At 42.1% G+C, this 24,953-nt stretch overlaps 1 protein-coding gene across 10 annotated transcripts in view; it reads right to left on the bottom strand.

Annotated features, from left to right (window-relative positions):
* LOC109383228 (uncharacterized) overlaps nt 1-24,953 on the bottom strand; it is a 433,428-nt gene that overhangs the window by 30,274 nt on the left and 378,201 nt on the right. For 8 of the 10 annotated variants that reach the window (XR_002124125.1, XR_002124111.1, XR_002124114.1 and 5 more), the window contains one exon: nt 20,514-20,577. The exons of 1 other annotated variant lie outside the window; for it this stretch is intronic. Coding sequence is in view for 1 of the 9 variants with exons in the window: in XM_019643454.1 (XP_019498999.1) it covers nt 20,514-20,577 (64 nt within the window). In the remaining 8 variants the exon portion in view is untranslated. Of the gene's footprint in view, nt 1-19,049; nt 19,451-20,513; nt 20,578-24,953 lie in introns of those variants that run through there. One more of the 10 variants, XR_002124120.1, reaches the window with a different exon arrangement.

The following is a 24,953-nucleotide window of genomic DNA, read 5'->3' on the forward strand; positions in this document are numbered from 1 at the left end:
CCTTAGCGTCACATCCTTCTCTCAGACTGGACCACTTGCACCCTCCCTCTCTCAGCAGACCCAGCTGCAACATCAACTATTTGCATGTTCCTTCTCTAGTCTACCGGGAAAGGTCAGGTCCTGTTCTGTGCTTCCCAGCACTCCATGCTGCCTTCACTCTAGCCTTTATCAGGCTGCGCTGTAACTGTCTATTTACTTTTTAACATCCTTCATTAGCCTGCATGTCTTATTAGGACCAGCCACCATGTAGCTCTTTTATATCCCTCGTCGGTCACATAACATGGAAAAAGCAACTGTCTGATAAATATGAGTCAGTGAACAAAGGGATGAGTAACTGAGAGCATGGGAGATGGGAGATAGAAGCAAGTGGCACACATTTGCACGCAGAGTAGTCAAGAAGATTAGTTCCTCAGAGCCTGCATGAAACACTCTTGGGGATTCCGGGCGCCATTGTGAGTGAGTGTGAGGGAGGAGAAAGGGACGTCCCAGCCCAAGAGCTGCTGCATTACAACTGTCTTTGAGACCACATTTTATCCCCCGTTGCTGGAATTTTGAAAATCCAGGTGGGTTGTTTTTTTTGGTGGCCATTTTCCTATGGAGATCAAAAGGCACAATCTACTCCTATCATCAACAGTTAGCTTCAGATGGCTGCGCCAGGTGAGTTACAGAAGACATGAAAGGAATTTTTTAAGAAAAGAAAAGATGAGCCGTTACTTGATGTGAGAGATGGCAGGTCAGAATGAAATGGAAACATTCAGATGGATCTCAACTGAGCCACAGGAATAAGTGGTGAAGTCAAGGCAGCTGATGGTGATGCTGAAAAAATTGATGATTATGATGATGACAATGATGATAAAAGCAATAATAATGATGATAATGATGATGGTGAGGAGTTGTCAAAATTTTGAGCATTCAACATTCATTATCTCATTTACTCCTACCACAACACTAGGAAGGGGTACTATTCTTATCCGACTCTATCGATGAGGAAAATCAAACTCAAGAAGTTTAATTAATTTGCTCAGAATCACACAGCTCATTAGTGGCAGAGCCAGGACGTAAGCCCAAGTCTGGTTCTAAAGCCCATTCAGTTAAACATGGCTGTCCTGCCATACACTTTTTTATTATGGGTTAATATTCTCTTACTTAGGATCTCGATATCTTCCTGCTAATGCCTCCTCTATCTTGAATAACAGTTAGTCATTGCTAAGAAGAAATAAACTTTATATCAAAGTTAGTTCCCTGAAAGTAGGTCAACACACCCCTGACCATCACCTAAGTCAACATTGATTCCAACTGCATACTCTGAATTGAAAGACTCTTGCTGTATAGCAGGCAGCATCCAGAACCCGATTTCAGAAGACAGAAGTTCAGATGCACTAGGATTCAATCAAATTTCAGATGGTGCATGTCACAATCCTCCTGAGACCGTGTCATGGAGATACCATCAGTTCTGCAGGCGGACCCTCTTTATCCAAAGGAAGCCCCGAAATCCTGTCTTAAACTTTCTCAAGTCTTTGCTTTGGAAAAAAGAAAATAATTATATTAGGTATCTTATCCATTCCAGAGAGTTTAATCACTATGGTTTTAACTAATTGCCAGCTTTTAAAACACAGGAAATATGAGCATTAACTCTCATTTACTCAAAAGTCAGGGGATGGAATAGTCACATTAATTTAATACTCTGGTGAATTAAAAAAAGACTATCGGCAAAAAAGGATGAAAGGGTGGATTTCTAGATTTCCAAAATGTAGACTATAATAGAATATAGGACATTTAACCTCCTATGAAATAAGAATGCCTTACAGTTATAGAGGACTCTGAAGGTTACAAATAGGATACAATAATGCCGTGAGGGAAGTCACAGGATTATCTGCATGATTGATAGAGCGGCATGGAGAGATTCAATTACATGTCCCGGGTCATTCAGCAAATAGGGAGCAGAGCTTCAATTTGAACTATGTCTCCTAACTCCTCACTCACTGAACATCCTGTCACCTGTCCTCCCCAAATTTTTGTCACTCTTCCTTTTTAGGCAAGGCATCACCAACATGGATAGACAAATGGAATTTATGGACAATGAGCCAACTATACGAAAGTGCAACCAGTAATCTGTCTTAGTACAGAGGCAATGTGGAATTGGTTTGGGGATATAGATGGTTATAAGCCCCTTGGGTGCAAGGGCCATGTCCTGTTGACCTTTTCTATGCCTGGGACTCAGCACAGAGTGAATGTTTGCTGAATTTAACAACCAGCACGTTACTATTCTATTGGAATAACCAAGTGTTTGGGGGTAGTCATGAGCTATGAGCCAACTCTCTTCCCATTATTGGGTTGTCGGAAAAGTTATAATACATTTTTGCAATGAAAAACAGAAAAAATACATCATGACTTTTTCAACAATCCAATAGTTACTCTCTCAAGTCAAATCAAGAACTCAGATTTGGGCTAAAAATATTCCTGCACAGGGTCCCTGGTGACCTTCCACTGACAACAATGTCATCAGGTGCTGTCAGCAGAGGTCTCCTTGAGCGCAATAAAAGAAACACTGACATCAAGCTGATGAAATCAGAGCCTTGCCTACATCAGCCAGTGGATACAAGTCAAGGACTGGCTCCTAGCCATGGCTTGCATTTACACGCAGGACACGCTAGATGTCCCTAAGGGAACCAGAAGATCAGGCTAAAAGAGTTGTCCCCAGCCTCTAGTAGATGCCTTCAGTCATAAAGGCCAGACAGAACTCCCATGAGGGCAAGTGACAAGGTCACATTCTCAGACATTACCAGTTACGCATCTGCCTTGTGGACCACTGACCCCTGCTCACATGGGGGCATTCCTGTTGCCCACGACCCAGATCAGTCAATAAGGATGGAAATGAAGGGCCAAAAGTCTTGGGTTTCTGACTGTTTTGGTTTTAAAATCTTGATTTTTTTTTTCTAGCTGGGTGACCTTGAGCAAATTGATTAAACCTCCTTGAGCCTTAAATTCCTCTTCTCTAAAATGAATGGGCACAGAGATTAAAAGAGATAATATATGTAAAGCATCTAACACATAGTAATGGAGTTCAATCTCATTTGACATGTATAAGTTACATTAATGTTCCCCAGGAGAATCCCTTCAGTTGCCCAGAAAAGGCAGCATGCATGTTCTTTTATGCATAATCTGCCATAGTAATGTAGATGTATAAGCACACCATGTAAATGTAATTAATATAGATGCAGAAATGTAATTTTATAGTATTGTGATAATATATAAAAGAGTGTGTAGTTGAATCTACACACTGTGTAGCATGAGTTAAATAGACAGATGAGAAGAGTCCATGCCACACAGAAGTTGAGCATGTATGATGCTACCGTCCTGGGGGCAGGAGAAGCAAAGAAGTATAAAATGACTATTAATGGTGAATTAAGCATATTCCCAAACCAGGGCTCTCTTCTAAGCAGTGTTTCATTTAATCTTCACAACATCCCTGCCATGTAGTTCCTCTTATGATCCCCTATTATTAGTTAGATAAGGAAACTAAAGGACAGAGAAGATAACATATAGTCTGGCCCACAAAGGAGATTGCAATCTCGTTACACAGATGAACTAAACCTGAAATCAATACTCCATGAATATTTGTTGAGATGACAGCCTAGAAGGATAGAAATGAATGACAGAGGAGTGATACAGATGGCACTTCACAAATTTAGGATTTCCAAGCTGGAAGGACCCTGGGTGCATTTAGTTATGTAAGGGAAGTAGAGTTCACTGTGGGCTCTGCTCTAGGGTGGAAACCTAGGCTCTGCCTTAACGAATGGGTTTTCCTAGTCAATTGGAACGAAAATGGAAGCAAGTGTATGTATGTTGATTATGGGATGCAAAAATGGAGAGTCAGGCTACAAAGAAAAGAAAAACCTAGCTAGAGCTACAACAGGAAAGGATAAGGGTGATGTGAAAAAGAGGACAAAGTCATACTGTGTCAGTTTTGGGGTAGCACTCCAGAGAGTTTTACTGTGGATCTTAGGGAGCCACTCTTACCCACAAACTGTGGGGCAAGAAGATAACAAAGGGCATTTGGAGAAGCTCAATCCTACTCCAAGCCCAGCATGTCTGAGCCATTAAACCAGCTGGAATGCCCTGCCATGGGAAATAGTTCTGTGGAGGTCATTTTTACTCAGCAAGCAAACCGTTAAACAAATATGTCCTTTCAGGATGAATCTGGACTTTCAAAATCCCTGAGGGGACACCTTCATACACACCCCATGGGACCTCTGCTCTGTCCCTTGAAGCCTAAAACCAGGCCATCTGTGGCCCTCCATGGTGATGCTTTCTTTTCAATACTCCTGGTAAATGAAGTCTCCTGGAAGGCACCTTCCTTGCACCCTTTCTGCCCGCACTGAATTCTTTCCATTTTCACTGCTTCCCCAGACTGAATTTATGTATGTACTTGGCAAATGCTTGATAGTGACTATAAACATTTGCTATGGAGACATCCTGATTTCTGGTGCCTAGAATGTTAGTAGTAAAAAAAGTATTTTCTCCCCAATATCTTCTTAGCATACCCACCCCACTTTTTAAAAAGGATCCACTTCGGAGGGAGGTGGGGGCTGGGCAGAAAAAGGAGAAGAGGCTTAAGAAGTACACACTTGCAGTTACAAAATAAGTAATGGGGACCAAATTTACAGCATGGGGAATACAGTCAATAATATCCTACCCACACATGGCGACAGATGGTTACTAGACTTACTGTGGGGGTCACTTTGTAAGGGATATAATGTTGAATCGCTATGTCATACACTTGATATTAATAATATATGTCAACTATAATTAAAACTAAAATTTAAAAATTTTTAAATAATTATTTTAAAAACCCACTGATTTAGGCAAGCTTGTTTTGCAAAGCTTGGAACACAAAGGTTAGCTCAAATGCAGCGCTGGTTCAGTTTAAAGAACTTGGAAGGAACTCAACGTTGAGATGGTTCTTGGGCTGTTTGGTGGCAAAATGTGATGTTATAAGTCATCCCTGTGAAACATTTCTATCCAGTCAATCCTCACTGTGCATGGGTTCTGTGTTTGTGAATTTGCTTATCTGCTAAGATTTATTGGTAACCCCCCCAAATCAGTACTCACAGCACATTCCGGGTCGTTCACCAACATGTACAGAGCAGCAGAAAATTCACATCACACATTGTGCAGATTCCCAGCTGTGGTCTGAGAACTCGGTGCTTTGCCTGGTTTTTCACTCTCTTAATTAGAAAAGTGTCCTCTTCATGATCTATTTAGCACCACGTTCTTCTCATTTTTACACTGTTTGTTGGTCCATTGTTTAGAATGGCTCCACGGTAGTGCTGAGGTGCCATGTGGCACCCCTAAGACAAGAGGCTGCATTGTGCCTTGCAGATGTGTCAGATAAGCTGTGTTTGAGCATGAGTGAAAGTGCTGTTGGCCATGAGTTCAACACTAATGAATCAACGATATATACTAAGTAAGGTGACTATAAGTAGAAACATACATAAATCGAGTTGATGTTTGATCCGCTAATGAAAATGTTGTAACCAGAGGCTCACGGGAATCTAGCACTGTATTTCCCCTAGGAGCCATGGTTCTGGGTTCACTAACTCAGTGTTCCTGGCAACTTTAAAGAACAAAACTACTGTGAATAATGAGAACCAGCTCTACCTGGGAAGGGGGTGGTGGTGTGTGGAGAGGATTTGTGACAGGAGGCACTAATAGGACCAGGAAGACCCATAAGAAAAGTTTCAAAGGAATTTAAAGACTGGAATGAATTCTGATGGACAGGCAGTGGAAGAGGGTGGTGCCAACAAAGAGAAAACAGCAGAGAACACTGAATAATGCTCATTTCTGAGAGCAATCCAACACTCCTAAGGCGTGCTACAAACTTTGCCAATTTTGTAAAATTTTGAACTCAGTGAATTGCTGATTTTGCTCTACATAAACATATATTGCTTTAAGGGAGTCTTATCTGGAAATACGTTTTCTTAATAGTTCACTTTATTTTGCAAAACCAAGAACCAGACTTTTCTTCCCAGGAGAACTGTTAATACGAAATACAACCCTGGCCTATTACACTAGTGTCCTCATTGTCCCCTAGATGGAAAGAGCTGATCCCAGCATGTCATTCACCTGCTTTCTTGTGCTTCAGATGTTCCCTCCTCCCTATGACAACTCACCCCACACTTCAGCACCCAACACAATTCCTTTCTAGAGCGTTCGTAGTCTAGTCTGTATGCTAGTAGAGTGATTATGAGCACACACATTGCAATCAGACAGATATGGGTTTGAAATCCAGCTCAGCCATCTTCTAGGTCTCTGTGTTTGAGGAATTATTGGATCCATCAAACTTTAGTTTCCTGATCTCTAAAATGATAATTAAACAAGAAAATATATGCTGGCGTCCAGAATACTTCCTGACATGAAGCAGGTGCTCAGGAAACTACTGGCTCTGACTTATTACTAGCTTTTCTGTGCACCTAGCACTCCAGCCCACACTGTCTCGTTCTGGGCCCTGTACCCTAAATCTCCCTCATCTCTGAAATGAGGCTCTAAGGTCTTGAACAGCAGGAGTCATACTTGTATTCATGACTACCTCAGAGCCAGCTTGTGTTGTTCTTCTCTGACTTCTAGTCATTTCCCAGTTTCTCACATTCCTCCTCGCCATCGCCACCACCCTTTCTCTGTCGAGGACCTTCTAGCAACTCATTCAGACTCTTGCACAAATCTCCCCACCAGGCAGATCCCTCTTTTTCAGTCTCTTCTTTCTCTGACCTATTAAAATATTAATAACTACTCTTTCCTGAGCTCTTACTACTTACCAGGGACTAAGAGAGGCATATGACATGCTCTTTCTCTAATCTCCATAGCAACTAGACCAGAATTTCTCATCTCTCTGTTTTATAGATGAGAAAACTGAGTAAAGCTGAGAGAAGTTGTGATGTGCCTGAGGCTACCCAGTAAATCACCAGGTCGGGGTTCAAAATCCAAATCTATGTCAGTTCCAAAGCTGTTTCCAGGACGCCCCACTCTATTCCAAATAACTTCAAGTCTACTGCCAGTGAGACTTGCTAAGTCACAGAACTGCTCAAAACCCTGCAAGTGCTCCTTTTTGTTTGAGGGGGGGAATAAAAAGTGACTCCCCTGGCCTGGAATTTAAGGTTCTCTATATCTAGCCAACAGCCCACGGTTTAGCTCACTGCTGTCTTTCACGAACCTGGCATGGCAGACAAAACCATTCTCCGTGATTCTTCACGGAAACCCCGCCTTCGTGGCAACCTCTGTATACTCATTTAAACTAGTCCTTGTGTGGGGAATGCTCTCCAAGCTGCCACTCAGAGCTCATCTCACACTGTGTACCGCATGCCAAGCCGTTTAACTGCACACGCAACTCAGCCCTCGCTGGAGTAAGCAGGCTGGCTAGGTGAGTATGGGGGAGGGGCACAGACGCGGGGTTAGCCAGTCAGGAAGGCCTTTCTCCAGGAGGTGATGGATGACCTGGTTGAAACCTAAGGAGACGTTGGTGATTAGAAAACAATCTCTCCTCATTCTGAACATCCACAGCATTTTCCTCGATCTTTCTTAAGATCTCACTTTCTCCTTTGTATGACAGTTTTGTTTTGGTTTTTTTTTTTTCATCTATTTTATCACTCCTGCTAGACTGAAAGCTGCTGAAGGACATTATCTGTGGCTGTTTCATCTTTGAATCTTTTTTACAAAATAGGTACTCAGTGGTGGCCATGCATGCAGGCTTTGGAATGGGCAAATGTGGGTTAAAAAATCCAGCTCCATGCATAATTATTACAATATTACTGACTATATTCTCTATACTTACTTTACATCCCCATACCTATATACCTGAAACTAACATAAAATACTGAATGTCCATTGTAAGTAAAAAATAAAAATTAGTTTAAAAAATAGCAAAAAAAATTCCAGCTCCAGATCCAAGTGTCACCAGTTGAACAGGTTAAATTACCTCTTTTAGACTCCATTTCCACATGTGTAAATTAAACAAGAGAAAAAAAATCTACCTCACAGAGCTGTTATGAGAACACAAAATAATTACGAAAATGTTTGTACAATGCTTAGCACTATACCTGATCCATAGTAAATCTCAGTAAGTGGTAGCTTTGTGCTTCCAGATGAGGTCAGTGATTAATCACAGGTTATAATAATCTGTGATTATTTATTTATTTTATATACCTCTTAGCACAGCACACAAGAATAGCCCCATGTGAACACCCACTAACTTGAATTATCTTATTTTATTTCAAATATATGCATATAAGCATGATTATATCAATTAAGATTGTATCAAGTATTTCTTTTGCAAGGCAGATTTTCGTTCTGCTCAAAAACTCATAAAGAAATGGCAAGTGGGGTTTAAAAAGCTAGCGCTTAATCATACATCACCTTCTCTGGAGTTTATCAATTACTATACAAGTAAGTGTAGTAAGTGATCCATTGTAGTTAAGTGTATGTGCATGTGTGTGTTGGTGGGGGAGGGGTGATTTAATCAAAGAAATAAAAAGAGAAAAAGAAAAAGAATACAGGCCAAGTGAAAAGTTGAAATCATGTTATTCTTTCAAAGCAGCTTTTGTGGTTGGTTCTTGGTTTAGATGGTCGTGGTTTTTAATTACCCAAGATACAGAAACACCCACTGAAGAAAGGAAACCCCATTACACATTCTCAAGTCGACCTCCTTAATTCAGGCTAAAGGGAAGAGCAGATCATGAATTTAAAGGAGTTTCAAAAAATGCCATTGTATTACCTTCGGATGCACGTGGGAGACATCAGCTCCCTCACTACTAATTAAACAGATCCACCCTGAAATTCTCTGGCTAGAGCTAAGAGATTAGAACATTGAGTACACATTATGTATTACACACACTTGAGGGGAGCTGGGGGGAATACACCTATGAATGAGACCTGGGTTTTTTCCTGGGTAAGAGAAACATGCAAATACTTTATTTTGAGATGGAGTGAAATAGCACAAAATGGAGGCAAACTCAGCATGCTGTGTGAGCTCCAGAGCGAAGTGATATTCGTAACTGAGAATAACTATTTTCCTTTTCTAGAAGAAATACCATTTTAGCTGGGCTCTTAAACACTAAACTCACAGGAAAAGTCAGGAAGTTCATTTTTGTCAAGAATTTACTATGTGCCACATTTCATTTAATTATTAAAGTAAAATAGTCATTAGGTATGATAGTCTTATTACAGAGATAAGAAGGCACTTTTCCTAACGTCACACCCCCAAGGAGTAGGAACCTGGATGCTAATATGGACCTAGCTGATCCCAGAGCCTGTGACTTCCTCTCCTCTTGGGTCCTGGGGCTTCTGTATAGTATAGATGAGGTCAGCTATCTGGGAGGAGAGGTTAAAACCCTTGTATCGCATCTTCTGTCATTGTAGCCAAACAATGAATGCATGGAAGCCTTTGTAAGCAGCTCATTCCTGGAAGTCGATCACGCTCACTGCCAATACTGCTTATACTATTCATTACCCAGTATAGATGAACTAATTTACAGCTAACTTATAGTTAATGTATACAATTCATAAGGATTATTGGATTGAATGGAATGCATTTCTCTCTCACCAGAGACAGTGTAAAAGGTTAACTTTAGCCCATTATAAGAAATTATACAAAATCCTGAATTAGTCAGAGGTCTGATGCGGTATTCCCAGGGCTTTGGTGAAGGCACCAGCCCACCAGGCACTAACATCTAGCTGAGGTCCGTGTGTAAGGCCAGGGGAATACAAGAAGACAATGATAGAACGTGGGTAGTAGAATGGCTGTGAATTATAGCTCCTCCATACGGGGCGTGGTATGCAGCGATTAAACACCTCACTGGTCTCCTCCAGACTCCACCTCATCTCTCCACAGAGGAGTCTTTGGTCCCCTTACTAATCTACTCTCACCCAGCCCCATGGCTTTTAACACCAGTCAGCACTCAGAACCTCCCAAGTTTTATCTGCCTACCTCTCTCCCTCCTGCACCTTGGTCTTGTAGAGCCAGCTGCTGGTTTGACATCTGTACTCAAAGGCCTGGAAAAGATCTCAAACTTAACATGTACCAAATCGAATTAGTCTGCAATTATTGATTTGGGCCTCCCCTGCCTCTCTCCTTCACCCCTCTCTCCGACCTGTTCCGGCTGAAGTTTCCTAGGCTTAGTTCATGGAAACACCAGGTATTTAGTCGTTTGGGCCCAAAGAACTTATAGAGTCAACACCTTGGCCCCTCTCTCCCTCATACGCCACATCTACCTTAATACTATCATCTTATCTACCATCATCTCAACCTTGAAAACACATGCAGAAACTGGCCACTGTGGCTACCTTCCAGCTACTGGCCTGAGCCACCAGCATCTTTTGCCTCTTCCTGCTTCGCTTCCAATGATTATCTTTCTTCTACTCTTGCCCTTTATATTCTGTTCTCAGCAGTACCCAGAGCGGTGTTGATGGCCCTTCGCCTCATCAGAGTAAAAGCCCAAGTCGTAACTAGGAACCATAAGGCCCCTCCTACATGAGCTGCCCCCCTCCCCCACACACACACTTTCCCTCTGTCCTAATCCTTGCTGTCTCCCCCTTGTCAACTACAATCTGGCTACACTGGTCTCCTTGCTGTTCCTAAAAATGACACACACCTTCTCACCCGGATACCTCATCCCATAGATTAATGGGCGCCAATTGCCTCATCTACAAAAGGAGGTAGTAGGATAAGGTGACCTCTCAGGTCCCTGCACAACGATGTTATGACTTCGTAACTCTTTTCATCTGTAAACCATGAAGTTCATGAAAACCCAAGCTTACCAATGTGGCAATGTTATGAGCGCTGACCAATGACAAAGAAAAACTTTCATTTCCACGCCTCGCCACCATTGGCGCTGAAAATCAAAGCTAGGTCTAATAAGCCATTCTTATAGTGAGAACGGGGAAGTTAACAACGGTCTGTGGGAATGTTATGTAAATGCTATGGCGCGGATGCTGTGTGATAATAATGAGAATCATTCTGTTAAAATGCTAAGAGAAAGTAGGGAAACAGCTTTCTAAATTTTCTACAATATGGTTTATTTTACTGTATTACCTTTTATAATGAAGATCTGTGTATGTATATTTAATCTTTCAAATGCTTAAACCAGGAGATTGCTCTCCAGCTAGAAACAATACTTGGTGTTCTTTCAATTACTGGGTCCACATGCTACAGGCAAACTAGGAGCAGTGCTCTTTGAGTAAGAACATGGTAATAAAAGATTAACAGACAATTTCCCTACATTGAAGTGGATCAGCCATGCAGTCAACTCGGTCGGCAGCCAAAAGCCCAAAAACACAGACTCAGGTATTTCCTTATCACATATATAAATAAACACGCCTAGCGGCATACTCACTGATTTTAATTGCTGGACATGCTCAGAGGCCTCAGAGAAATGCCATACGCTTTCTCTTCCCAATAATGCCAAGATGCTGTTCTCAAGTAAAGGGCTAGAATAAGCAATATCACTGAAGAATATTCATTGAGTTTCTCACATTAAAATTCAGTCCATCCAGGACTTATTATGTCTACACTATGGATCTAGGTACACAGAGTCCAAAGTCATAGATTCAGAGTCTTCTATGGAGAAGCTGCTTGACCTTGGCCAGGGTACTCACCATCAGGGGTCTTGGTCTTTCCATCTATAAAATGGGAAAATGAGACCCATGCCCCGAAGAAAGAAAGAGTGAAAGAAAGGAAGGCACTGCCGAAGGAACGTTTTCTACTTTATCAGGTTATGTGCATTCAATGTTGTAACAAGTTAGCATAAGATTTGGTTCACAATACACACTAAAAAATTCAGTCCTTTATCCATTCAACCAGTGTCTACTAAAAACTGAGGTTGCGCTAGGTGATGTGGGGACAACAGTGACCGGGCTCATTCCCCTACTCTAAAAAGTGTCTCGGCTGATAGGAGAATCCAAGAAGTCAAAGACTGTTACAAGCCTATTCTCTCTATTTTAAGATAACTGAGACACAGAGTGGTTAAGCAACTTTCCTCGAGTCACGCAGCTACTAATCATTGGAGCCAAGAACTCTAACTTCCAACTTGTTTTTCGGACTACAAGGCACACTGCCTCCTTCACTGGCGATTGTGCTTGTTAAGTGAGGTAACAAATTTAGAGTGTGTTAGACTATTACCTGTGACATGGTAAGTATTCAATAAATGTTAGCTGGTGTTAGCAATAGCAGTAGTAGCAACAGCAGTAAGAGTAATAGCAAAAGTCATAATGAGTGTACTTGTCGTACTAGGAGCAGCAGAGGTAGTAATAACAGTAGTAGTAGCAGCAAAATGTAAAATACTCTACAAATGCTGGCGGTTTATATTAATCTGGGCTTAGAAGCATGTTAAGAAGGAAGGTAAGGTGGTCTCGTCCTTTTGTGTCTTACAGCTCCTGCTCTCAGGAAATCTACTTCTTGGTACAGAAGAAGGACCCCTCCACATAACACGGCTGGTGATTTCAAATAAAACTATTTATGTTTTAAATTGAACAGCTGCATTTCCAAGAACCCAATGATTTAGGAAAATGTCATCTTTAGGGTTAGTGCAGAAGGTACCTAGTTGTGTCTTATGAGCACACTTAGCATCAGGAAATGCTATCCCTGCACGTCCCAAGTACAAGGTCATTCTTTCCTCACAATTGCTCTGTGAGGTATGTCCCCTATTATCCCCTGTCCACGCAGGAAAACACCGAGGTTCAGAAAAGGTAAACATTTGCTCAAGATTACACATCTCGTAAGTAGCAAAGCCAGGATTTTAACCCAGAGCTGTGAACTCTGCTTGCCTGGCCTCTGGGATGAGGGTGAAGTACCACTTGGGCTGAGGATGGGTAAGATCTGGACAAGGAAAGAGAATAAGTCAGGGTCTACCAGGCAGAGGAGCGGCCAGGGCAGAGGCGTGGGCAGAGATGACTGTGCAGAGTCCCCGGGAAGGGAGGGGTGAACTGGGCCAGTTGTCAGGCGTGAGCCACGGCCCTGCCTTTCCAGAGACCCCACCCAAGAGAAACCACTTGGCCAAGACACGCACTTGTTTAGAATGTCTTGTTTTTAAATTGTGTTTTGTTTTTTTCATCTATACCAAGTTGTACCAGGCCTACATCAGAACACTGGAAGAAGACAGCTTTTAGTTTTTATTTTGGTTTCTTCCAAAATGCACCCAAAGTAATACAACTTTTAAAAAACATGCTACTTTGTGTTTGGCACAATATTTAAGACCAAATTTTCATACTCCTTTGACTCCCCTCCCTAACGAAAACCCTCTAGAATCAGTTCTCACCTGAAACAACCATAGAAGCCTTAGAATGGCAGCCATTTATTCAATCAACAAACATCCTCTGTATCAGACCATTTGCTCTGTACTGTAAACATGGTAGTCGATAAGAAGAGGCGCAATCCTTGCTCCCATGGAATCCACATTCTTTCTAGTTGGAAGAGATGGCAGATAAATGCAAAACCAAATATCTATGAGACGCACACAATGGGCAAAATATAAGCAGAGTGACACGAAAGGGAGCTTTCAGGTGGAGGGTCTAACAGGTTGAGTGAACAAGATTGGCCTGAGAGAGTAATGATAGGACTGAGAAGGAGCCATCAGAGGGAGCCAAGATGTGAAGATCTGAGGCCAAAGGGAGCTGGGTGGGAGGAACAGCTAGTGCAGAGACCCTGACACTGATGAAAACTTGCGTTGTTAAAGGAACATAAAGAGATCAGAGCCAGGGAGAGAGCAGTAGGAGATGAACCCCTCAATGCGTTTGGGGACCAGGTCAGGAAGGGTCTTGTAGGCTTGTGTAAGGAGCTTGGATTTTATTTTAAGTGCTATAGAAGCCTTCTGAGGATGGCAAGCAGACAAGAGAAGGAGTTATTTTCACTGGGGAAAACATCTACTTGATAACTGTGTAGAGAGTAGATTGTAGGGGGCGGGGACGGTGAAAACCAGCTAGGAAGGTATTACATTGGTCAATGTGGGTGAGGATGGGGTATTGATGAGGATGGCTTTGGTTTATTTGGAGCAAAGTGGACAGATTTGGAACATATATCAGGGTAGAGGTAAGAGGTCTCACTGACAGAGTGGATGTGAGGCATCAGGCAATTCGTGAAATCCAGGAGGATCCCTAGGATCTGGCCTAAGGAACCGGATACATGGTGGAGTCAATCAATAAATGTGGCGGTCGGGTGAAGAGCAAACTGCTGGGGCTGCTGGGAAGGAAATTCAAGGGTTCTGTTTGGACATCACAGGTTAGACATGGTTATCAGACATCCATGTGGAAATGTCAAGTAGGCATTTAGATGCATGAATGCAGAGTTCAATGGGGAAGACAAGGTTGGAAATAGAGACCAGCTTTTTCACTATGTAGGTGGTAAATCTGGCATGTGACTGGGTCAGGTCACCTTGAGGGAGAGAGAAGGGGCAAAAGTAGGTTCAAACCATCTCAGAATGGACACCGTGAGCCTCAGTTTCCTCATCTATGAAATCAATATAAGAACAGACACCCCATAGTGTAGTTTTACCAATTTAATTAAATTCTATTTATATGTAAGTCTCTAATCCATCTGACACCAAATCCCTGGTCCATTCCAGTGCCCTCTCAAGGTCTCATCAAGGCCAACTTCACAAGGGCTAGAATTTCTCAAGAGACGGGGTTAATGAATTGATTTGCAAAGCCAAGACCCTGTGGTCCCGTGTTCCTCACCCACACTGCTTTCTTTCCCCTTACCTCTCCTTTACCAACTCCACCTCCAACATGTTTTTATAGGGCGCACAATATGCACAATACATTTGGGCTATTTCCCATGGGTTGCCAAATCCCAGGTCCTCAGGAAAGAACAGATCTTCAAGAGTCCTGACCTGGTGACACGCGACCCCAGGGAGCTGTAACTGGCATGGGCTGAGCACCGTTACAAAATGTCAAGTCAAGTGACAGTTAATTCCCCTTAGCTGAGATAAGTAATGGCTTCCCTTAGAGGCCTGGGCTGGTGCCCAGTCGGGAGAATGGCAGGCAAAGGAGTCTTGAGTCAATGGGGTACTTGGGGACACCAACATGCTTGTGCCCCGAGCTGCCCTCTCTGCCACACTCCATTGTCCAATAGAAAGGGTCACAGAGTCTGCACTAATACTGGCTAACATTTATTGAATGCCTAGTCCATACCAAGTACTTGGGCAAGCACTGTCCATGCATTATCTTATTTAATCCTTCCAGCAATCCAGTGAGGTTGATACTTTTATAATTCCCAAGTTGCATAGGCAAAAACTGAGACTCAAGGAGGATAGGTCATTGTCCAAGGTCACACAGCTAAAACATGGCAGAGATGTAAAGAAAGACCTACTCTCAACCACCATGCAACACTGACCTTCCATGCACAGTGGGAAGAGCACTACAAGAGGAATCAGGCTGAGCTGTAGTCTCAGGTCTGTTCCTTAGGGCATTATGTCACCCATAGGAAGTCATTTACCTTTTCTGAGTTTTCCATCTTCAGAGTGAAGAGAATAATCTCTGTCTCCTTAGGAGAACTGGAAGCACACAATGTGAGAACTGATGTAAAAGTCATTTGCAAACTCTCAAAGGAGGAATGTACATAAAAGATGATGCTATGGTGATGATGATGATGATGGCGACGATGACACACACACAAATCAAAACATCTCAGAAGTCTCTTTACTGATTATTAAAATAATTAGTATAGTGCCTCGTCCTTAGATAGTGTTCCATAAATATTAAATAAATAAGTAATGAAGATGGATGAGAAAGAATTGATAAAGGAAAATTCAGTAGAGTCAATCCACTTCAAAGAATTGGGTGTATAAATGAATAACCTATACACCCATAAAGTTAGGATCCAGAGGAAGTTCAAGGTGTTAATAGCAAGGTAAAGATTCTATACTATGGCCCAGCTGCATCCTTCAGGGGCTTCAGGAAGGATCCACCATGGCTAAAGAACCTCCCTTTGATAGCAATTAGCACAGCTTAGCACACAGTAGGTTCTTTATAAAGGTGCCTTCTCATTATCTCCCTTTTCCTCTTTTTCAGTCCTCCTCTCTTCTGTTTTCTCTCTCCTCTTCCCTCTCTCCAAGTCATCTTCTCCCTATCCCTCTTTCTCCCTTCTTTTTTCCTCTTCCCCTGTCCCCTCCCTCTCTCTCCCCTTTATTTTTTTCCAGCTCTCTTTCAGTAACTTCCTGTCTTCTCTAATTTCTTCTCTTCTTTCAGTCCCTCCATATTTTTTCCTCTCTTGTCTTCTCCTGAGCTCCTCCTTTCTCTTTCATTCTCCCCCAATCATTTTTCCTAGCCCACACTGTAATGAACTCTCTTCTTTGTCTTCTGGGGATCCACTCATATGGAAACATAGCAAGTTCTTGCCTCCCAGGTTTTGATCTAAGAAATTCAACCATGCAGCCAATACAGAAAGTCTTCTTCCAGGCAACCCCAACCATTGTCATCTTCCAACGGCCAAAGTCCAGTTTTGATGTCTGATATGTGGATTGACTCATCCCCAAAGGAACCCTAAAAACCACTGATGTGATCAAGTTCCCCTTTGCCATTAATGTAGTGGTTAAAGAGAAATGTGTCAGTTCCATGAAACATGTGCCATTTGTATTGCTATGACAGACTGTCTTTTTAAAGAACTACCTGTGTGGGTTTCTGTCTCCCCCTCTGAACATTGAGCCCCTGGAGGATCCTACCGACAGCTATCCTTTCATTTGATTCCCACAACAACCACACTGGCAGACTCTATTTATCCTCAACTTAGCAATAAATAAACTCGAAAAAAAAGAAAAGGAATTCTCCAAATCATACAATTACTATGAGGAAAACACTGAGTTCAATGCCAGTTCCCCTGACTCCAGGGGCATTGGGAAGGCACCGATGACTCCCCTCCCCCCAAATCCTTATTAACTTCCTAAAGAGTCACCATTAGAGTTATTCAGGGTAGAGAGAAAACAGGTGAAGGTTGTAAAATCAGACAGATCTGGGTTCATGTCTTAGCTCTAGGGCTTACTAGCTTTGTGACCTTGGGCAAGTGATTTAGGCTGTTTGTGCCTCATTTTTCTTAAAGTAAAAAAAATAAATAAATATATCTTCCTTATACAGTTAAATATGGGGGTGCATGTAAAGCCCTTAACAGAGCTTCTGGGAAATAGCAGTCAAGGAAAGTTAGCTATTGTTACTGTAAAGTCCTGACCTCTCGAAAGGCTGATCCCTGGAGCCACCATTAGGACAGTATATATGAGGGGTCAGAATACAGACTGGATAATATCCAGAGATGAATTTGAAGTAGGTTGTTCTCCCACCAGCTCATGGAGACAAAGAATAAATTGAGGACAAGCAGACCCGCATGGCCCTCGTGCCCAGTTCTCTGGAAATCATCACGATGGCCAGTACTTAAAGATGCCTTGTCCCCCCATAGATTTTTCCAGCAACTTTCACTGGAGCTAATGACAACATGCTCCAGACATCCCTGGGTTCAGAGAAAGTCATCACAGGAGGCTCAATAATCATCAGCTCTGGGGAGGCCTGGCTTTCTTTCTTTCTACACAAGGGCCTCAGAGCCTTCAGGATAGCTACATCAAGGGGGTGTCAGAGAGGGGATGACATCACCAATCCCTATTGTCTTCTTGCTTGGAAGATGGATTAACTCTCTATGTTTACCTACCACAAAGCCCACAGATATAACTGGGGGTTGGTCAGCTGCCTCAGACACCTTCTGAAAGGAACAGAAACTCTGGAGGCTAGAGTTAAGGAGTGACCTCACACTCTTTACTCTTCCTATGCCTGGAAAGGGACTCATTAAACCTCATCATTTGACAAGTTAAAGCCAGATGTCCAAACCAAGCACAAACTTTAAAGTGTTCTTCTGTGTCCTTCCACATTGTCCACCACCCTGAAGCCGTTTATTCAGATGATCAAACCTACGATGAGTGAAGCATTCTGGTAGATATTGAAAAGTCAGAAGGACTTCATCAGTCCCGCTTGGCCAGGAGGATCCCAGACAATAGAAATGGCTTGCTGGCATGGCTTCTCTTTCATACTGTTCTGCAGGGGTGAATTAAGTCTCCAGGGGGACCCATCTCACCTCCCCCTAGGCTCTTTCATGACCCTCCCTCTGTGACTCATTCAAAGGTCTTTTGGGATATTGACAGTTGCTTTTTCGGTAACTGTCACTCTGATCAAGGGCAAAGTAAAAGGCAATGTCCTTTCCTTAGCCCAGCCATCACCATATTTGGCTGTTGTAAGGTTACTCTCTGGCAATTTCTTAGTTTCATTGAAGTCTTTCCTCCTATTTTGATTCTTGGTTGCTTTTATTGGGAATCAAGAGTAGGCAAACGATCTCCCCAAGCCCCCATTCTGCCAGCTTCAAAGCAATTCTCTCATCTTCAAGTTACGTAAACAGGTCCAAAAATACAGTCAGAGTCAAGACACCCTGAGAAGCCGTGCTGTGCCAAATTCTTATCCCTCGGCTCCAACTTTATACTGGATGGCGAAGTCTGGGAAGGAGGGCTCCCTTGCTTGATGCCTTGATGATAACTGGAGGGGAAAATGAGGTGTTGGACGAGGGCTGCCTCCAGGGACTTCTCACAGTCTCACTGATAACCCCCAGACAGCTCAACTGGTCTCTACCTCTCGGCAATGTACAATAGTTTGGCCAGCAAGATCATTACATGTAATTTACTATCTCATTTGGTGTGGAGAATCAAATTTAGTGAGAGAATTAGAAGGAGCTGTGGTTTCCCAGCCAATTAACATTTATTAAGATCCATCTGTAAGATAAGTTGATTCATTTATTCATTCAATATAGCTGGTGTCCTTTTCACATGACAGGCAGCAACATGTGGTAGTCTTAGAACTCAAGCTTTAGAGTCAGCATCAGTTTGCCTCCTGGGTTTGTTATTTACTACTGTTTAACTTGGGGTAAATTCTCTAATCTTTATGAGTTTGACTTCCTTCAACACTCAAATGAGGGCAGAAGTTTTTAATTAAAATTATGTAGGTTAAATAATTAACATGATCTGCCATATCAATGTCTGAAAATTGTGACTGACAATCAGTGCAAGATTAGAGTTGGATGAGAGTACTCTGTATGATATTTTTCAGATGTTTATTTTGCATCAAAAACACTTGTTAGTAAAAAGGCAATGTGTTTTCATGTGTGTCCTCCTTGGGCCAACACACACGGACACCGATGTTTCACTCTTGAATCTGCTCCATCTTGCAATTTTCTTCTCACTCCAGGAAAAGATTCTGACTTGACCGTGGTGTTTCCAGTAAATCATTCAAAATAAGGACCTTCTGGGACATCACTGGCATCTCCATCTCCTTTTGGTTCCATGTCACATTTGAGCTTCCAGTCATTGAACTGGACTCCTGTTGTGACTCTCTGGTATACACACCCCCACTGAATTTGCATCACAAATGGGAGAGAACACCTCTTCTAATTCCATCAGCCACAGGGAAGAGAAAGTGAAATGAAGTCAATGGATTATTAACATGAAAAACCAGGTTATAAAATAAGACATATGATATATTTTCATAAGATGTCCAATACATTTTCATATTTGTTCCTTTTTTAAAAGTATATACACACATAGTCAAAAATCTGGAAAAATATACATCCAACTCTTAGGAGTGATAAACTCTAGAAAGTGAGACAATAGACTATTTATTATTATTATTATTATTATTATTATTATTATTATTATTTTGGTATTTTCAGAAAAGACTACAATGAACCTGTGTTGTTCATGAAATAAGGAAAAGAGCACAGTGAAAATTAGGTTAAAAAAACACTTGACTTAGCATAACATCTGCCAAATCTTAGATGTTCAATGAATGTTTAGTGATTGAATGAATAGCTCACAATTTTGGCAATTCCAACAGGTCAGCAGCCCTGGCATATCCATCATTCTGGCTCTACTACTGAATGACCCTCCAGGACAAGAGAAAAAGGAGGAAGGAGAAAAAATGGAGAAGGGTATGGAGAAGAAGAGTTAAGAATGAGGTGTGATAAGGGACAAGTTACACCACTTGATCATGGAATGTTGTACCCGGAAGGCATGCTATGAAAAGGGGACTCACATTTCTGCACCATTGCAGGTACCTCACGGGGAACATGGTCCCCACTCTTCTGCAACTCCCATCATGCAAATGGGGAATCAACCTGATCAGTCACTAGTATAATTAGTGGCAACAATTTGAATGAAGGCCTTCTGACTCCAGTACAGGGCTCCCTGCAATAAAGAAATGTATCTGGGAAATATATAAGTGTACATATGCAAATTTGATTAACTTAGGGGATAAGAAGGGTTATGGGAAACAGGAAAAATGGAGAAGAATCGGAACACTGAAGAAAAAAAAGAACTTAAGAGCATATTTATGAGCCCTAGTTCAATATATACAAACATCCTCCAGTCAAATAATATTTATGAATGGCGTAAATGTTTTGAGGACCTATAATATAAGAGAATTGGTCCCCAAAGAAGAAAGAAGTAACTCACCCAGTGCAGAAAGTGCCTCATCAGCCCAGAAAAACAAACAGGGAGATAGATACTTAGCAACAATCTGTGGGGAAAAAGAAATGTCCATTATATATTTAGGACATCATTCATTGCTCTGCTGAGCTCCTGTGTTCAGAGAAATGTGGCAGGTCTATGTCTCCTTCTTAAAAGTTCTTTGCCCTCTACCCACCCCACCAACGCCCTACATTAAAAGAGAAATTAACAGACTCTATGATTAACTCCAACCCCCAAAACTGGACCTCCATCTGCCAAAGGGCTGATTTGAGTACAGACCACTGGTGCACCCAGGGAACCTAGTGTGCAATCAAATGGAGAAGGAGAATTGGGTCTCCTGTGTTATAATTCTCTATGAAAACCAACCCCTCCTTTCACATTAGTCTTTTATTTTCACCTCTGGAATAGGACATGTTGAGATCCATGCTGCACAGATATTATCTGGAGTCCAGTATTAGTACTGTCTGCTCTTCAGACCCTATTTATACACAACAGTTTAAATGATACATAAAAGCTTACAGTGATATTAAGGGTTTCCATTTTCACAGAGATGAGGACCAAACACTGAGGTGGTCCTCCATTCCTGTCCCTCACTAAAGGCATTAGTTCTCTAGCTGGGAAAGGCTTGGGAAGGACCATAAGAACCTTGGAACCCCTCGACCCCCCCCCTTGCTGAACCTTCATCTTTTCTCCTGTATTGTCACTGACAGACTCTAAATCTGAAAGAATTCTGTGTATATTGACTATAAGAAAACTTTGGTTGGGCCAGCCAAGTGGTGCGATGGTTAAGAGCTGGCTTGGGACACCAGAGAGCCGCGGTTCGGATCCCACATATGAGGGCCAGTGACACTGCCCTCTACAGCTAAGATGCTGAACAACAGCTCAACCTGGAGTTGGGCTGCTATGAGTCGCCGGCGTCGGCATAGGCTGCAGTCCCTGTGGCAGTGGGTTGCCATGGGCTACCATGTGTAGCCAGCAACCGCCGTGACCAGCCGTCCTGAAGCCAGTGACTGATCTGCCTCGCCTGGGAAGAGCACAATGATGGTGCCAACTTGGGCCAGTGAAGCAACGTCCTCCACAACTAGACTGAAGAACAAAACGACAGCAACTTGTCTGTTCCCATCCCCTAATTCCCCAATAAAAATCTTTAAAAAAAAAAAAAGAAAGAAAATTTTGGCTCCCTGGAAGGCAACTCATCATAAACACCAGTTAATTGAAAGTTGAGTCTTGACCTTCTTTTCATGAACAAGTGACAAGAACACTAATTAACGTATTATTAGCTGATATTGTAAACGAATTTCAAAAATTTATAACATCCCTGAAACAACAGAAATGTTCCCAAATGTAAAATCCAAAATGGGTGGTGTCCATCAGCAAGAGGCCCTCATTCTGACTCCAGGAAACAGATTCCTCCATCTCATGGCTCCAACATCTTCAACACAGGGCTTCCAAAGTTAATGGCTTGTCTGTGCCTGCCCCAAGCTCATAGACTGGAAAGAGCATGGAAGACACCATGAGAAATCTTTATAGGCTGGAATAGAAAGTGAGACGTATCACTTCTGATCACATTCTATTGGTTAGAATTCAGTCACCTGACCACGCCTAAATGCAAAGGAGGCTGGGAAATGTAGGCTGTGTGCTCAGGAAGAAGAGGGAACAGGTGTGTTGTGAGGTTAGCCAGTCTCCATCACAATTGGGAAATCAGCACAATAACAACAAACCGGCAGTTCCCAGAGTATGCCCTGGAGGCTAGAGAAATGAGGACCCATCTCTAATAGCTGCATCTTCAGTCCCAAACAAGAATCCCTATACAGAATAAAAGTTTTGTCAGGTTTTCTAAGAAAATTTAATCTCCATCACAGAAATATTCTTCCTAAAATAATGAAAAAGAGACACACTTCAGGGGGAAAAAAGAGCTTCAACAACAGTTGAAGGAGAAAATATCATCAGAATATCCCTAACTTGTTTGAAATTTTAATTTGTAAAAGTTACATTCCTTATTCAGTCCGGCTAATTTGGCTTTTATACTAAGCAGTTAATGAGCCATGGCTATTAATCATAATATTGTAGTAATCACTATCCTAATGAATCCCTATTTGCCATACATTCTATCACAGACTAAATAGATGCCTCATAGAGGGAGAGAGAGAGAGAGAGAGAGAGAGAGAGAGAGAGAGAGAGAGAGAGAGAGACTCAAACATCACTAATGGAAGTATAATTTGAAAAGTTTTGTTGGAAACTTCAATAGGGTTCGATGAGTTCATATTTTCGGAACCAGTGATTGAATTTCTGACCTCATTTTAAAAGAAATGCTCTTAATTTCAGAAAAAATAAAAGTCTTATACATAAGATGTTTGCTTTAAAGCTATTTATGACAGCAAATGCTGAGATTGGTTAAATCAATCTGGCATATAGACCATCATGAAAGTGTTTGAAATGGTGCTTTAGCTCCAGTCCTATGCAAACTATTGTAAATTGTGGATTAGAAACTTGTAATTACTGATTTCCTTAGAGCTGCAGTGTCAAAGAAATCGTGAACTCAGTCTTTAGCTCTGAGTGAACATATTAGTATGTGCTAGAATATTGTACTTCTGGTTCTAAGTTTTGGGCATTTTAATGACTTCACATCTGAGAATGAATTAAAATTGAAGTTAGGTACCACTTTGAAAATGACATAATTTTGCAAAAATTGGAGACAGGCTTCAAAGAGCACGCTAAGTGAAAAAGCAGAAAATTGTTGGTGCCACCTGATAACAAAAATGAAACAAAAAATAAAAGTGGAAAATTTTAAACAGAAAAAAATTCAATTTTTCCCCATTTCTCTTCTTGTTTTCAAAATGTCAAGAAAAAAATTAAATTGTTCTTTGAGAAAAAAAGGAAAAAAATATATGCATAAACTTGGAAAAAAAATCGCCTCTTCCACCTTGTCATACCTCCACTGCAACTCCCAAATCGTAAAATCATTTAGGTGACATAAAACCTGACATTGTGTCTGCAGCATTTCCTATAAAACTTGGGTGGAACTCATGCCCAGTAGTGCGAACCCTACAAGGACAGAGGGCCATCTAGCCAACTGAGCATCCTGTGTTCACACCCTCTGCCTATGGAGCTAGAATGATGACATTGATCATCTACTTAGAAAAGCAACAAGCAAGAATTTCAGTCTTCCTCAACTCTGCAGCTCTCCTACACCCTGGCTCTAGAAATTACTTCTCAGACTGAGGAAACGTGGGGCGGGAGGTGGTTCGATAGCTGTGTCTTTCGCTCTCCTCTTGAATTGAATGTCCCACGAGCAAAAAGACCCAAGCCACCACCACCACAAGGCAAGCTGAGTCAAGTCCCCTTTGTCACCAATCTCTTGCAGGCAGAATGCAGTTTTGTTTCTCTTTCGGTGACAGTAATAGCTTTAGGTAAGGCCTTCTGCATCATTCTAGAAGGTTTTGTGTGTGTGCATGCGTGTGTGTGTGTGTGTGTGTGTGTGTGTGTGTGTTTCATCTCTTGCATTTAATCACATTCTCAGCTACATTATTTTAAAAGTACTTACATCCTGCTCAACTGGGCATGAAAGAGCCCCTTTGCTCCCAGGATCCTGATGAAGGAGACCTCCCTTCAAATTGTGAAGTATTTCACAGATCCCTTTGTCTCTGATCCCAACCCAGCCTCCAAGCTCTGTCACCTCCCAAAAGTTCAGATGCAAGGCTGGGTTTAAGGAGGTGTGGAGCAAGCTAGCTAAGTCACCTAGTCAGTACAACAGTATGTCCTGAGAACCTGCTGGGTGTCTGCAGTGGATTAGCTGCTGGAAATGACAGCGGAGACATGCCGTAAACAAATGATTCCAATAAGCTATGAACTAATTAACATCAAGTGTCCAAGGTTCTATAGGAACGTCTCGAAAGGAGACGTACTTTAGTCTAAGGCAGTGATTCTCTACCAGGGCCAATTTTGCCCATCAGGGGACATTAGGCAATGTCAAGACATTTTCAAGTGCTACAATTTACAAGAAGTGTGGACATGAATGGGAGGGCTACTGCCATTGAACTCTCTAAACACCCTACAATGTCAATAGTGTCAAAGTTGGGAAACCTGGGTGATTTTTAAATTTCAGCAGACAAAGTCTTGCCTGGAGAGCTGAACCCCCTGCCTAGAGTTTCTGAGTCAGCAGGTCTGGGGTGAGGCCTGAGAATTTGCACTTCTGACAAGTTTCCAGGAGATGCTGCTGCTTGCTGGGGAGACCCAGGGACCACAGTAGAGAGCTACCGGTCTGGGGTTGCAGAGGAGGCATCCCCAAGAGAATGGTGTGTGAAGGGTTAGCAGGAGTTAGCTGGAGAAAAAGGCAAAGATAAACTTTTTCAGGCAGTTTGTGCAAAAACCCAGAGGAAAGAGGCTCTGGTGTGCTCAAGGGACTGAAATAATGGAACATGGGGT

The sequence above is a fragment of the Hipposideros armiger genome, unplaced genomic scaffold (assembly GCF_001890085.2).
Source record: "Hipposideros armiger isolate ML-2016 unplaced genomic scaffold, ASM189008v1 scaffold_78, whole genome shotgun sequence".
NCBI lineage: Eukaryota > Metazoa > Chordata > Mammalia > Chiroptera > Hipposideridae > Hipposideros > Hipposideros armiger.